Source organism: Hibiscus syriacus, unplaced genomic scaffold (assembly GCF_006381635.1).
Source record: "Hibiscus syriacus cultivar Baekdansim isolate YM2019G1 unplaced genomic scaffold, ASM638163v2 tig00111498_pilon, whole genome shotgun sequence".
NCBI lineage: Eukaryota > Viridiplantae > Streptophyta > Magnoliopsida > Malvales > Malvaceae > Hibiscus > Hibiscus syriacus.
Genome location: NW_024063104.1, coordinates 94,721 through 109,606, shown reverse-complemented (window position 1 = coordinate 109,606; position 14,886 = coordinate 94,721). Strand labels below are relative to the sequence as shown.

Below are 14,886 nucleotides of genomic sequence, written 5' to 3'. Positions count from 1 at the left end.
TGAATCCTCTAATAAGAATATCATTCTCTTTTATCACGAACTTGTTGATCTGGGCGTCTGCAACTTGGAAAGAAAAATCGCTTATTACCAGCATTTTAAAGCTCTCTTGGTGTGCTTTCAACTATACAATTTGGGAGAAAAGAAATCATCGACTTTTTAGAGGTACTTATAGAACCGAGGAGGAAGTTCTTCTTGTAATCAAACACATAATTAGTACTCACTAAGTAGCAGAAACATTAATAGATTAGATAGCGCTAATTTAGATTTATGTAACAATTGGGGTATAGTCTGATTTTGTTGTTCATAGTTTTCCCTTGATCTTGTTTCCATTGATTGAATTAGTTCTTTTGTAGCAGTTTCTGCTTCCTTTTGATAATAAAAATCTTATTTATCCAAAAAAAAAATAGACAGGCAGAATATTTACATCAAATTAAGATTCATAATGATCTAGTTTTTGTGCTTTGATTCCTTCTTTATAGTGAACGGTATTAAATTAAAGGTGATCATTTTATAAATGAAAATAGAATAAAGGTACAAATTATCATAAGATGATATTTTATTAAGTTTGTCGAATATTAAAAGTTATAAAATAGTATTGTGATTATAGGATTTTATTTTATTTTAAATCTCTCGATTATAAAAATTACAAAACGGTTACCCCGATTATTTTATACGTTCCAAATTTGTCTTTTATTATTAAAAAATTGATGATAATTTGAGTTGGACTTTAATCTGCTAACTGATATACGATAAAATTTGATTTTATAATCTTAAACAACTATTATATTATAGTCAAACATGTTAATGTCCAACTTAAACTACCGTTAAATTTTTCAACAAAAAATAACGAGTTTAAAATATATAAGATAATCGAATAACTGTTTTACAATTTTTAATAATCGAATGACTAGAAAAAGTAACATCTTATAATTAAAATATCATTTATTAACTTTTAATTGTCAGATAATTTAATAAAACATCGTTCTCTAGTTAGGGGATATTTGTATACTTTTTCCATAGAATAAATTCATACTCAATTAAATCAAAAAAAGTTAAACTTAAGAATAAATTATACATTTAATATTTAAACTATTCTCAATTTTTTAATATCTAAATTCTCAATTTCGATAACAATATATTATTATTAAAGGTTTCGATTAACTATACAATTCAATGATCCCTCAATGAAATACAATGATCAATATATAAACATATAATTAGTTAACAATAGGTTTTTACATTATAAAAAGTAAGATTAATTATAAAATAATTTTAATTTTTAAAACCCAAATTTGAGAAATAAAATAGAGTTAAATGCAACGATAATCAAAATATAACAACACGTATATATATGTATATTTAATTAATTATGTATAATTACAGATTATCCTATACCAAATATAATAACTCAAGACAATTAGAGAAAACATTAAATTAAAAATCAAAGTCAAGCCCATCTTCGACACCAGCTTCATAAGCATCTCCGACCATATCACTGATCAACATTCCGCCCAACAATCCACCGGCCAAGCCCAATCCCAACCCCGCTCCCATGCCGCCGCCCTTCATCGGCTTCTGCTGTTTTTGCACCGCAGGGTATCCGTAATAACCACCGTGTCCCGGATATCCATACCCTTGAACCGGTGCCTGTTGGTATCCATACGGCGGATACGCTCCAAGAGGTGGAGGATAAGTAGTTGCAGGCGGCGGATACGCTCCAAGAGGTGGAGGATAACTAGTTGCAGGCGGCGGATACGCCATTGCCGGCTTCTCCATTGATCCCCAACTCGGCCCTTGGTAACCAGTTGCAGGCGGTGGATACGCCATAGCCGGCTTCTCCGCCGTAACCGGAAGCTGTGCGATGAACTTCTCGCCGAACTTGTAAGCGAAATTCAACACACCTTTAGCTTTTCCGTTAGGCAACCTGACGGCGTAATTCAAGTTCCGTTTAACCTTCCCGTTTCCGTCATCTTCATCAAGCAACTCCTTAACCGGAACTTGAACCGTGCCGATATCTCTATCTCCGAGCTTACGTTCCGATCTGAGATGAAACACGAGGCTGAGCCCGTTTCGGAGAACGGCGGCTTCGTCGACGGTGAACTTCAAAGAGCAATTCCATTCCGGGTTCGATCCACTGCCCTTGTCGACGGAATCCTTTGCGCCGAACGGTGATCGCCGTTGATCGAAACGACGACGTACACGTCCATCTTGGTGAAAAGATTGACGTCTTTGAGATCTTTTGCGGATATGACATTGACTTCTAATGGTCGAAACTCCATGAAACCGTTTTCTCGGAAAATCAAAAGGAAAGTGAAGGAATTTAAAGCTTATTGCGAATTGAAATTGGATTGATGAACAAAAAAAACGAAAAAGGGTTTGTTTATATAGGAGAGAAAATGTGGAAAGAACGTTACGGTGGTGGATGGAAACCGCCATGAAAGAGGTTTTTAAGTGGTAAAGTGGTTTCTAGAATTTGTTCTCCGCGTCTCTCAAACTATTTTGTCTTAATTACAAAATAAGTACTCAAACTATATCCTATTTCACAAATAAGTGTCCAAACTTTTATTTAATTGATTCAGGTGTCTAACGTTACAAACATTACCACTTTAGATGCTCAGATCGTATCTGTCGTTAATTTTCTTCTTAAGTAACATGCGTCACATTTTGATAATTTTAATTTTTTAAAAAATTAAAAAAATTATTATATTTATAAAAAAATCCTCAACTCGACTCAAAAGAACTTTAAATTTAAGTTGAGTTATAAAATAAGATTCAAATAAGTTGAAATTTTAATAATTAATATATTAATTTTTAAGTTTAAGCCCTCAACTCTGCATGATATATGTATACCACATATAAAAATGAGTAAACTACTCAAATGACCACTTAACTATGGGATTGTGTCGATATGGCCACTATATTTTCAATTTTGTCAATATGGCCATATAAGTATTTAAGTGGTTTCAATCAAGTCACCTGTTGTTAACATTTAACGAAAGTACTGACGTGGTAGTTAACAAAAGTGACATAATTATACATTTAGTCCTTAGTACTTACATATTCTATCAATTCATTATGACTAAATTGATAGAATATGTAAATACTAAGGACTAAATGTATAATTATGTCAATTTTATTAACTACCATGTTAGCACTTCCGTTAAATGTTAACGGCACTTGATTGAAACCATTTAAATAGTTATGTGGTCATATTGATAAAATTGAAAGTATGATGGTCATATCGACATCAACTCTAAAATTAATTGTAGGGGTGTAAATGAATCGAGCTTGAACGAACATGGTTATTTTCATGTTCGTTTGTTTATTTTTTAAGGTGTTCATATTCGGTTCGTGTTCGTTTAAATTTTTAATATTGTGTTCGTGTTCTTTTATTTATTTTTGAATGTGCTCATGTTCGTTTATTTATTATTCGTGAACATATTTGTTTAATGTTCGTGAATGTTTTTTATATGTTCATGAACGTGTTCATTTAACGTTCACGAACATATTCGTTTAGCATTCATTTATCGTTAGTTTATATGTTCAATTTTTAGTCTTACCTTTTAATTTGCAAAGCTAAAGAAAATGGTAAAATTATATCACTAGTACTTAAACTCTTTAAATTCACAATTTAAATTTCAACTTTTACCATGTATTTAATTTAATCACTACATTCGCCAATATCTAAACCATAAAAAAAGTCGAGTAAACAAACTTGTTCATGACCCCATATGAATAAGCTCATAAACGAGCTTATTAGTTAACATAAACATATTGAACACGCCACTTTTAATGTTCATTCATTTATTAAATTAACATAAATTTTTTTATTCATACTCGTTTAATTTATTTTACAAACGAATACTATACTAACAATTCACGAATAATTCATCAAACATTCTGTTTATTTACATTTGTTGTTAAGTGATCATTTGTGTAATTTATCTTTTATATATATATTATAGAAAGTTGTTCAAAACAATCAATTAGATCATAATATTTCAAATATTTGACTCAAAAATCTTTAAATAAAATTTGAATTATAAATTAATACTCGTGAATCAAAATAAAACAAATCGCAGTACCGCTAATGATTAATGAACATATTTAATAAAAATAACAATTAAAATTCAAAACAAAATAATCAAATCAAACCATCATAATAATCTTCATCATCCTGTTCAACATCATCTTCATAATCTTCTTCAGCATCATCTTCTTCATCATCATGATCAACCCCATAAAACTCATATCCATATCCATATCCATATCCATATCCATATCCTTGAAAAGGTGGCTGCCTGTATTCATACGCCGGATATCCGCCGCAACACGGAGGTAGACACGGATACCCGAAGCTCCACCATGGATATGGCAACGGATACGCCATTGCAGACATATGATAAGTCGTCGGAGGATACATGATTACCGGCGAGCGCAATGGCTTCCAATAACCGTCTCTAAACGTACAAGTGAAATTCAAAACACCTTCGATCTCTCCGTTACGGAAACCGGCGACGAACGGGTGAGCTACCGTCACGTTTTCGTCGTAGCCATGAAACAATTCCTCGTCGAAGGGGATTTCGACCGCGGCGATGCCTTCGTCCTCTGGTCGACGTTCGGAATTTAGATGGAATACGAGGCTGCGGACGGCGGTTTCGCCGATGAATTTCATGGTGTGATTCCAATAGCAACCCGAACCACGGACTCTGCCGATCGGAGTTCTCTCCGACGAACGATGATCACCGTTGATGAGAACGACGACGTATGCATCCGTCGTCTGACTGAAAACATTAACGTCATCGAAAACCTCGGCGGATACAACATTGACTTCTAAAATCCTAGTCTCCATGATATCATTCATCAATAAAATCAAAAGAAGAACGAATGGATTAAAAGGTATCAGAAATTGAAATTGGATTGATGATCAAAGCTTCTATGTTTATATATAGACGATGCTCGAGTGAAAGAGTTCGAGGAGGAAAGTGAAAATTAGAATTTGATTCATGGTATGATATGGGGACTTTTAATTCTACGCAAATACTAATGTGATCGTTTCACTAATATTTTTCATCGTTCACCTGTTATGATGTTGATGTGATAATCGTATCGTGTTTGAATTATTAATTTAATTCATCTATCATATTATTAACCACATTATCTTTAATATTTATAGTGCCCGAACTCATATTTTTAAAGAACAACAATAATTCTTTTACCATAAAAGTTACTCGATTCATGTAAATAATAAAATTTAAACATTTTATTAATATTTTTATTATATTATTTTTTTCATTATGGACGAGATGTCTTGATTTTAGATATTTTTTTATTTTATAATTTAATTTAATGGATTTATTATTGTTTCTAATTTACATATCTAATAAAATGTGTAACTTCACAATTATTAAAATCTATTTTTCCTTTTCCGATATAGAGTTAAAGTCACCTTAAGTACCACATCTATGAAACACACGACATAAAATTTAACAATTAAAAAGTCACATTAATATTATTTATCATGTGATTATTATTTTCTTCGTACAAAAAAAATTATATAAAATTAACGAATGATTTTATTTATTTTTATAACATGTTTTTCATGTTTTTGTAGTACATAAGTCCTTTTTATCAAAAAAATTAAATTAAATGTCAACTTTACAGATTCATATAATATCTATTTGATTATCATGTTAATCTATTTATTTTAGATAATCAGCCTCAATATTGATATGCTTCCACAATTACAGGATATAGGTCGAGATTGAGTTGTGATAACACTAGCTTGTCAAATCATCATTGTTATATATATTTTTATATTAGCGTTGATGATATTTACCCTTTATATCGTTACAATTATGTTTGTTTGTATCTATTATTCATACAAGTCATTTGATTGAATTTTTAACCATTTTTGGTATGATTTTTATTATCCTTAAGTGACAATATGTACATCCTAATGATTTTATAAAAAAAATATCCAACTTAGATGATCAATTTACACTTATTTTTATATATTCTTCATACAATTTAGATTTTCATTTTTATTTAATAAAATTAATTACGTCAACTAGTGTTGACACAAGTGGTGGAGATTCAAGAATTTAAGTTTATAAGGTCAAATTCGAATCATACCTTTGTTACTCTTAACGAGCAATCTATAAATTCTTATATAAATACAATTGGATCCAATTTATGTATGCCGTGATCCTAGACTACTCATGAACTAAACTTTTTATAAAAACAAAAAAAAACTAATTTCAATTATTAATGTAGGAAATTGTATTATTATGTGTACAATCTCTCCTCTTTGGGTAAAAAACTTTTTAAAATCCAAATATGTTTTTCGAGATATATTCTTCAAGAAACAAACAAACCTCATAAATTGTAAGTAAAAGAAATAAGTACAAAAGTTGACAAACATGTGAAACAACAAAAACTAATTAGACATCTTATTCCCATCACATAAAGAATAGGGTAAATAGAGAAAATAATTTTTGACCAAAAAAATCGATTAATGAGAAGGAAAAAAAAAATCAAGAGATCAAGTATTTAGTTAGTATTTTCCCATGTATTATCAGGCGTTGTCGTCGACGGCGGTATATTCCTCTGGGTTACCGGCGAGCCAACCCCAAACGCCACCCGAGCCCTGCCTCTGCTTTGCATTTAAGGTAGCTTGTTCGGATGTGGCTTTCTGTCTTTGCAGGAGTTCGAATTCTTTCTCTATTGTTTCCATCGTCTGAAGCTTCTGTCGGAGCTCCGCAACGTCGACCTGTTGATTCGAGTGTTATTAAAAGACAATTGCAGGCTTTTTTCAAATGAGCGGAGTTATTGTATTTTGCAGGTACACTAGCCGTGCACGTCGGAGAATGGCTGTTTTTAAAAGTTACAAAATGGTTTTTATAGAACACTGGTTTATTAAGTCTCTCGACTATTAAAAGTTATAAAATGGTCTTTAAATTATAAGATATTATTTTATTAAGTTCTTCAACTATTAAAAGTTTTAGAATGATCACCTAACTATTAATTATGTATCAAATTAGTCCTTTTCCGTTAAAAGATTAACGGCAAATTGGCTGAATGTTAATTTGTTGTTTGAGATATAATAATCGTTTGAGATTCTAAAATCAGATTTTATCATATCTCAAACAGAGATTAACATTTACCTTAGACTATTGTTAATTTTTAACGGAAAATAACGAATTTAAAACATAATGAATTGTCGGATGATCATTATGTAACTTTTGATAGTCGAATGACTCAACACCCTATAATCGAAGGGACCATTTTGTAACTTATAATAGTTGGGGGACTAAAAAAAATATCCTATAGTTGAGAGATTATTTGTATATTTTACGCTATAATTAATAAGATTGTAATTGTTCTCTTGATTTGATCATACCTCTAATTTGAAGCATCTTGACTGCTCGGCAGCGAGTTGAGCACGTACGGATTGGAGCTCCTAAGATGTAAATGTGATTTAGTGAGAACAAAATGTCGAAGCAAATGCATGCCAATGACATCGTAGATCAAGACATTAGTACCTTGTATAATTCCAGGTTTCGAGTTTCGACTTCCCTTAGTTGTTGCTTTAGCTGGAGAGACTGTAACTTCTCCTCGTTGAGTGATGATTCCAGTTCTTCCTTTTCGGCCTTGAGTGTCGCTATAATGAGCTCGTTAGTCTTCTCGCGTTCGGATTTCTGCAGGTGAACTTAAACTATGAGACTTGATAGAAGTTTTGCAGAGATCGAAAACCATTTTCGGATGCTACTTCTGAATGTTATGAATGATGTATGTGAAGATTTCAATCAGCAGATGTCTAATGAACTTAATCGGCTTTGAATGCTGAATGCACAAGCAAAATAGTACGTACTGTGGGCTTTGAGTCTATGTTATCCATGACGATTTCTCGTACTTTTCTGTCTTGACCAGTTTCAAACTCAGACTGTGGATCTCTGGTAGGATTCGCAGCGTTACGCACGGCAGAAGCACTTTCATGGACAGGAACCACCGTTATATTCGATTGTAAGGTCCACTTGCGACTTGGCTTGAGAACATTAACCTGGAATCAAAACATAAAAACTCAAAATAGAAACAAAAAGATCAAGGAAGTCGTAAAAAAGAGGCCAAAAGTGCCTCTACCTCACTGTTGTAGCGACCGTTATATCCTCCAAACGATACGAGTATATCCTCACCGTTGAAGGAGCCAACAACCAGACTCAACCCCTAAAATAAGAGGCAAATCATATTGTAATTTTATCGACCAATATGCCACAACGAAGTAAAATGTCCAAACAGTAGAATAAAATATTAGCATTCCTCTTGCAGAGAAGTGCAATGTCCAAAAGTTCCAACTATTTCCATCTGGGGTAAGGCTGGGATCTATTTTAGAGGAACCAGAAGGAATTTAAAGTTTTTTGGAGGGACTAAAGTGCAATTTTTTTTCATTGAACTAATTATAATTGTATGATTTCTAAGTGACTAAAGGGATAATTTTCCACGTGCATTGCATTTTGAGTCAACAATCATTTGTAAAAATGTGAAATACCTCACTGGCAAGAGGAACAGATCCTTGAACTGATGTCACAACGGACCAAACAAGCGAAGACATGTTAAGGGCTATAGTTTCTGACGCTCCTGCAAGAAGAGAACAGCACAAACAACAGAGTAAGTAGTGATACAAGTTTCTTCACACAATCAACGGATCCCGTCAAGCTTTTTCGTATCTACATATAGAATGCTGACAGTATAATAACACTAAAACTAAGCGTTTAGATATTTACCGCTTTGATTGTCTCCACCACCAGCAATAAACCAGTTCTCCCCAACAGTCACACACGCATGACCAGCTCTAGGTGTTGGTAACACACCCTGTTGTGCCGGTTTTGACCATTCCATCTAAATAATCCAAATTCATAAACGAATACAGATATTATTTCCCCGGACAAGCAAATGAGAAAAGAAAAAAACAAAAAGTGCAATTATCTTACACTTTGCAAGTCAAGGACATGCAAATCATTGAAGAAAGTAGCATTTGAACTCCCGCCAAAAACGAAAAGGTAGCGCTCTGCGTTTACTGCCACAGCATGATCGGATCTTGGTGATGGAGGTACCCCACTGTGTGACAATGAAGGCAAACAAATATTAGGAGTGACTAAGGAATATAAATTTCAAATGACACTCTTCCAAGCTATATTGGTGGCCAATGCTAATTTATCAAAAACAAATAGCCGGAATTCAAGCATGAGCAGTAATTTTGGATCACCACTTCAGAATAAGCTTAATGTAGCATTCTTACGAAATTTAAAATAAAGTACTTAACAGAAATGAAGTTAACCTAATTAAAAATTGATTTTGATCACAAGTTAATCTTATGAATCAGATTGAAATTCAAACAGAAGACTCTTAGCTGGTACGATATTTGAACCTTAAGCAGATTAGGTAGCTAGTGCTATGCAACAAGATACTAGTTAAATGGCAGCTGTTGAGATTTTGGAAGCAGAAAATATCATTTCAATTACAATCTCATTGTTAATGACTACAGAGGAGCCGGTAGAACATATTTAACAAAAAAGTTTAGACATCAATTAATGTCTGTGTGGAGGGACAATTCAGGAATAAAATTGCTAAAAACAATCTTACGCAGCATCAATTTCATCCCAGGTCATGGTTTCTAGGTCAAGTATATATAGATCATTCAAGAGCGTTTGGTTTGCATCCTGTCCACCGAATATAACCAAGGTGGTTCCAACAAGGGTCACAGATTGACCTCCACGAGAGATCTGCAAGGAACTCATACAACTTAGGAAAAGCCATAATATATTGGCAAAAGAATTTGATAAAAAAACTCTTAAGAAAATGGGAAAATATCGAGGGGAGAGGCGTATACAAGCACAAGTGCAGCTGACATTTTTCCTTTTACATGTTTGGCTCCAGCCTTTATCCAAGTATATTAATACGGTTCGAAAACTTTCAGCTAAATATTGTCAGGCAATCAACATTAGTACGGATTCAGTTTTCAGTTTCGTAAAGACAATTAAGCAAGGAAGATCAAGCCCACAGGCGGTCTGGGACTATTTTAGAAACATTAGAAAACCAAAGGCTGTTCAAAAGAATCATGAAACCAATAGTTTTCTAATTTTACTTTGCAGAAATTTTTTAGTTGAAAAACAGGAGGAAGGGGGTAGTGAAGAGGAAGAACATATAAATACCGGTGCTTTGCCATTGGTCTTTAAGATTGACCATGTACCTGTTTCAAGATCAAATGCCTTCACTGCCATAAGAATACAGAACAATAGAATAAGTCATCAATAGAAAAGAAGAGACAAATGATAAAACCCTCAACTTTCTGAAATTACGATGAGAGGCCAGAAACATGTACCCTGAATAGTTTCAGACGGATTTTTCATATGGCCGGCAATTGAAAGAAGCTTGTTCTCCCATGCTATCTGAGGGGAAAGAAAGGAAGAGATAAGAAGAAAAAGAGTTAAACAATAGTTGTAAGACAGACAACAGCAGGTATAGTGTTTCAGAAAACAGATTCTAAAAAGATGTACGCATTCCCATCAGAGAATTGCTCACCATTTACCCAAGCATAGTTTGATTGTATGGATGGCTCTTTTAGATCGACTTCCTACCCGTGACCGACTCATTCATATGGGGATTTCAACTAATGGAATTTGTGTCCTATGTAATGAAATGATGGAAAACTGTAATCATTTGTTCTTCGATTGCTCGTATGCTTCTTTTTTGAGGCAGAAAATTCTTCTCCTAAATGGACTAAAGAAGACAATTGATTCTTGGGAGAATATGGTAACTTGGGCTTCCAACACATGGAAAGGAAAATCTCTTATCTCTACTATTCTTAAACTTGCTTGGTGTGCAAGCATTTATGGCTTGTGGGAGGAACGCAATCGAAGAATATTCAAAGGAACCTCTAGGACACGAGAAGAAATCCTTAGCAACGTCAAAGAATTCGTAGGAATTAAACTAAGGGGGAAAAAGATAAATAGGCTTGATTATGTAAACTCCAATCTTTGTATATCTTGGGGTATCGATTAGCCGATCATTCTTTTGTAATTAGAGTGTAAATTTTTCTGATCGGTGTTTTTTGTAGCAGACATTGCTTCTTTGGGTAATAAAAGCTTAATTATCCAAAAAAAAGAAAAAGAACAAAGAACATCAGCTATCTACTAACCAATGAATGGCCAGCACACGGGGCTATGTTTTTTGGAGATGGTGATTTCTCTGACTGAGGTCCAACCTTCGCATCAACCTTAGACCAAGTCCAACTTCGAAAATCTAGAACCTGAACCACTCCTCATATTAGGAGGAAAGCTATCATGTGTAGTTATACTGATGCATGAGCGTATAAACAAGAAGCCAGGTTATCAAGACTACAGGATTAGACCCGAGTTTTCCAGTAACGGCCTGGAAACTGAGAATTAAAGTTTAGTAAGATTTTGTTTCAGGTCCAAAACAATGGGCCAAACTGAACTTTTATTAGGATATTTATAAGGGAAACGCATGCACGCACAACACGTCAGGAAGCATGTGTATTGCATACTGATGTAAATGGTTTATTTACATGAAGGTCATCGAGGTAACGGCCATTGTGGTTTCCACCATATATATACATCTTGTCCTGCACAACTGCTGCTCCATGCTGGCAAAAAAATGTAAATGCTCTTAGATGAGGGCAAAGGCAAGAAAAGAAGAGGAGACTGATATTTAAATGATATATATGCCAATACTTGATATCGAGCTTTGGGACGTTGGCCACTTATTGGAGGTGAAATCCACAGATCATATATGTCAACCGAACCAAGGCCTTCCGATACAACATCTTTGTCCTGAGTTTCTATCAGGCTACCATTTTCAGCAGAAACATTCTTTGCCTCGGCAAAAGAATTCTCATTCTCAGTGATACGCTCAACATTTGAGTAATGCTATGACATGCATATCAGTGGGTAAAAGTAAGTACATAGACCAACAAGCTTATCAAATACAAGTATCTCCTATTAAGCAGCTTAGCTTCTCTCCTTCCAATACTAAGTACCGATAAAAGAACAATTAAGCATACAATAATTAAAAATCAAATTAAAATATTTAAAAACTATGGTGTAAAAATTCTTCAAAAGTTGAGAACAAGCTACGAAGCAGAGTTAAATGCAATTAAAACTGTAAAGTCACCCAACCAAAACTGTAAAGATAACAGACACTGAGAAATAGTAAAATCATATGCTACAAAAACAGTGAAAACATCTTACATTCATTTTTACATCTACAACAGGCTCCAAAACAGAGTTAGAAACCCTTGAATACCATCCTGGATCTTCTTCCTGAACAAGAAATCAAAAAATAAGGAATAAAATAGAAAAAATCAACAAATCAAACTAAACTGATATATATGCATAAAAAATCAGAAAATGTTATTGGCTTGTACCTCCAATATTTTCACAAAGAGACGCATAGCTTCTGTAGTAGTCATGTTACCAAGCTGCTGCCAGCTGTATAAATTAAAAGAAAAAAAGCTTTAGGAGAAAAACAATTATGAAATGGAAGAAGGGAAAAAACGTTATATGGGGACAACATCCGTCTGAAATATATTAAGTTTGTGAACCAGCCAAATTCTTGTTCTACAAATACCTAAAAAAGAAAAAAGCATGCATATATGGCAGACTGAAACTTGGACCAATCCAGACCAGATAAATATAAACTATGCAGCACAGTGCCACAATGTTACAAAATATTGATCCAACTAAAAACCATAAAAACAACATATGACCTACTGACTATTGATTCACATCTCTCCGAATCAACATTACTATCATTATACCTTTCTTGAGCAAATGGAACAAAACACGACCACTCTAAGCATAACCATTCCAAACTAAAATATCCTAGTGTAACACGGGCAAAAGCTACAACCCGAAGCACAGGGATGGACCAAAAGACCGGCGGGAGAATTCATCCTCTGAAAATTTCAAATCCTCACATAACAGATATTGTATTTTCTATTGATAATCTATTCTCTTAAAATTTTATGAGTTTTCCCCTCTAAAATTTTATAAGTTTCCTCAACATAAAATCCAATGTCCGTTAGGGGATAGCGTTCGATTAAGTCGAGTAAAAAAATTTCGAGTTAATGAGTCATATTTTATAACTCAAACTTTATTTAAAAAAATTTTCGAGTTGAGTTGTTCGAGTTTCTGTTTAAATTTAATTGTAAATATTTGTAATATTACAATCCTATTTGATTCCAATTTAAACGGTTTTCTATAACCATATACAATTCATGTATATTTCTTCATATTTGATATATATACATATATCATATAGAATTGAGTCACTCAACTCAAACTATAAAACCAATCCACTAATTATTAAATTTTTTGATTTATTCGAGTTCTATTTTATAACTCGACTCGAATTTGAAAAAATTTCTAGTTGAATCGAGTTAATATAATTACAAGTTGAATCAATTCAAATTGAATTTTTTTTAGTCGAATTGTATAAAAAAGATCGATTTTTCAAGTCGAGTTTTATCACCCTAGCGTCCCTCCATAATTAAGCATACCAAATCAAACATTATAACGAGATTATCCCGTTACATACAACAACAACACCATAAAGGTAAACATTAAACTCACAGCAAATGAAGATTTGCAGACCTTTTCCATTTACTCTGTTCGACAGGATTCCACGAGCTTGGTTTCGGAGCATTACAAGGACCTATAGTAGACTGTAAATCACAAAACAAAGCCGAAAATCAACAACCTAACGAAATAACCTTCCCAATTCAATAACAAATAAATGCTTATTCGATTATCCAAGAGATGAACAATTCAACATACGAATTGTAAAACGTAACAATCATATACAAAACAATCTAAAATACGAAAATCTTAGCTGGAAAAAAAACATCACATTAGCGGAAATGCAACTAATACAAAGAGAAAATCAGCAAAAAGCAAAACGGCGTGGCATCGGAGGAAGACCAGATCCAATGAAATACAGATGTAAGGGAGATAATGAGAATGGTGAAATTGAACCTGCTGGTATAATGCGTAGAGGATCAAAGCGACATCGTTTGAGAACCTGGAACTGATCTCGTTGTTGTCGGAATTGTAAGATCCGTCGAATCCAGCGTAAACAGCCGCCGAATAGAATCGATCCGCCGCGAGGCCAGCGCTTGTCCTCGCCATTGTCGTCATTTCCTTCTCCTCCTCCTCCTTTTGATATCCTTCTCCTCTGTGTTTTTCTGGTGGATCAATAGATTTGGTTGGAAATTCATGTATATACATATATTCATTTACAGGGTCCATAAAATTATATTACTAAAATTATAATTGGTTTTACAGGTTTTTTATAAAAAAAATTGTATCTATAATTATTTTTACAAAATTGAAGATGCAATAGTAAGTGCTTATAATAGCCTCTTGGATATATATACTTATTTTATTCCTATAATAAAGCTTATATTATTTTAATCCTAAAAATAAAATAAAATATAAATTTATTATAACTTTACTTTGTTTATATGACTATAAGATATTATTTTATTAAGTCTTTCAACTATTAAAAGTTATAAAATAGTTATCTGACCGTAGAGTGTTGATTTGTTGTGTCCCTCAACCATTAAAAGTTACAAAACGATCATCCAACTATTCATTATGTTCCAGTCTCGTCTTTTTCCGTTAAAAAATTGACTATCGTCTAAACTGAACATTAGCATGATGACTGAGATATGTTATTCGTTTAAGATTCTGGGATCAGATTTTATCATATCACTGTCAACATATTAACGTTCACTCAAACTGACGTCAATTTTTTTTAAAAGAAAACAATGAGTTTAAAACATAATGAATGTCGGAGATCATTTTG

The 14,886-nt window shown here is 33.3% G+C and overlaps 2 protein-coding genes and 1 pseudogene across 3 annotated transcripts; all 3 read right to left on the bottom strand.

The window, feature by feature from the left end:
* Window positions 1-1,419: 1,419 nt before the first annotated feature.
* Window positions 1,420-2,338, bottom strand: LOC120163830 (annotated as a pseudogene).
* A 1,806-nt stretch (window positions 2,339-4,144) lies between these two features.
* Window positions 4,145-4,852, bottom strand: LOC120163836 (protein SRC2-like). Its single transcript, XM_039173659.1, has one exon. It carries the CDS (start codon window positions 4,850-4,852, stop codon window positions 4,145-4,147), a length of 708 nt encoding a protein of 235 aa, XP_039029590.1.
* Window positions 4,853-6,383: 1,531 nt separating this feature from the next.
* Window positions 6,384-14,252, bottom strand: LOC120163849 (acyl-CoA-binding domain-containing protein 4-like). Of its 2 annotated transcripts, none has more exons than XM_039173669.1 (18): window positions 14,055-14,252; window positions 13,674-13,744; window positions 12,446-12,509; window positions 12,270-12,341; window positions 11,754-11,948; window positions 11,588-11,665; window positions 11,198-11,308; window positions 10,382-10,448; window positions 10,212-10,273; window positions 9,643-9,782; window positions 8,991-9,117; window positions 8,784-8,898; window positions 8,549-8,637; window positions 8,143-8,226; window positions 7,874-8,062; window positions 7,545-7,700; window positions 7,403-7,462; window positions 6,384-6,772 (listed from the first exon to the last, which is right to left on the bottom strand). In XM_039173669.1, exons 1-18 carry the CDS (start codon window positions 14,214-14,216, stop codon window positions 6,578-6,580), a joined length of 2,037 nt encoding a protein of 678 aa, XP_039029600.1. In that variant the 5' UTR covers window positions 14,217-14,252; the 3' UTR covers window positions 6,384-6,577. The 2 variants fall into 2 exon arrangements, with proteins under 2 accessions (XP_039029600.1, XP_039029601.1); XM_039173670.1 differs by having other exon boundaries at window positions 11,754-11,891.
* Between the last annotated feature and the right edge of the window lie 634 nt (window positions 14,253-14,886).

Coding starts and splice junctions, on each gene's coding strand:
- LOC120163836 (XM_039173659.1), bottom strand. CDS start 4,852: ATGGAGACTAGGATTTTAGAAGTCAATGTTGTATCCGCCGAGGTTTTC.
- LOC120163849 (XM_039173669.1), bottom strand. CDS start 14,216: ATGACGACAATGGCGAGGACAAGCGCTGGCCTCGCGGCGGATCGATTC. Junction 12,342..12,445: donor TCTTTGTGAAAATATTGGAG/GTACAAGCCAAT, acceptor TTTCTTGTTCAG/GAAGAAGATCCAGGATGGTA. Junction 6,773..7,402: donor CAAGATGCTTCAAATTAGAG/GTATGATCAAAT, acceptor TCGAATCAACAG/GTCGACGTTGCGGAGCTCCG.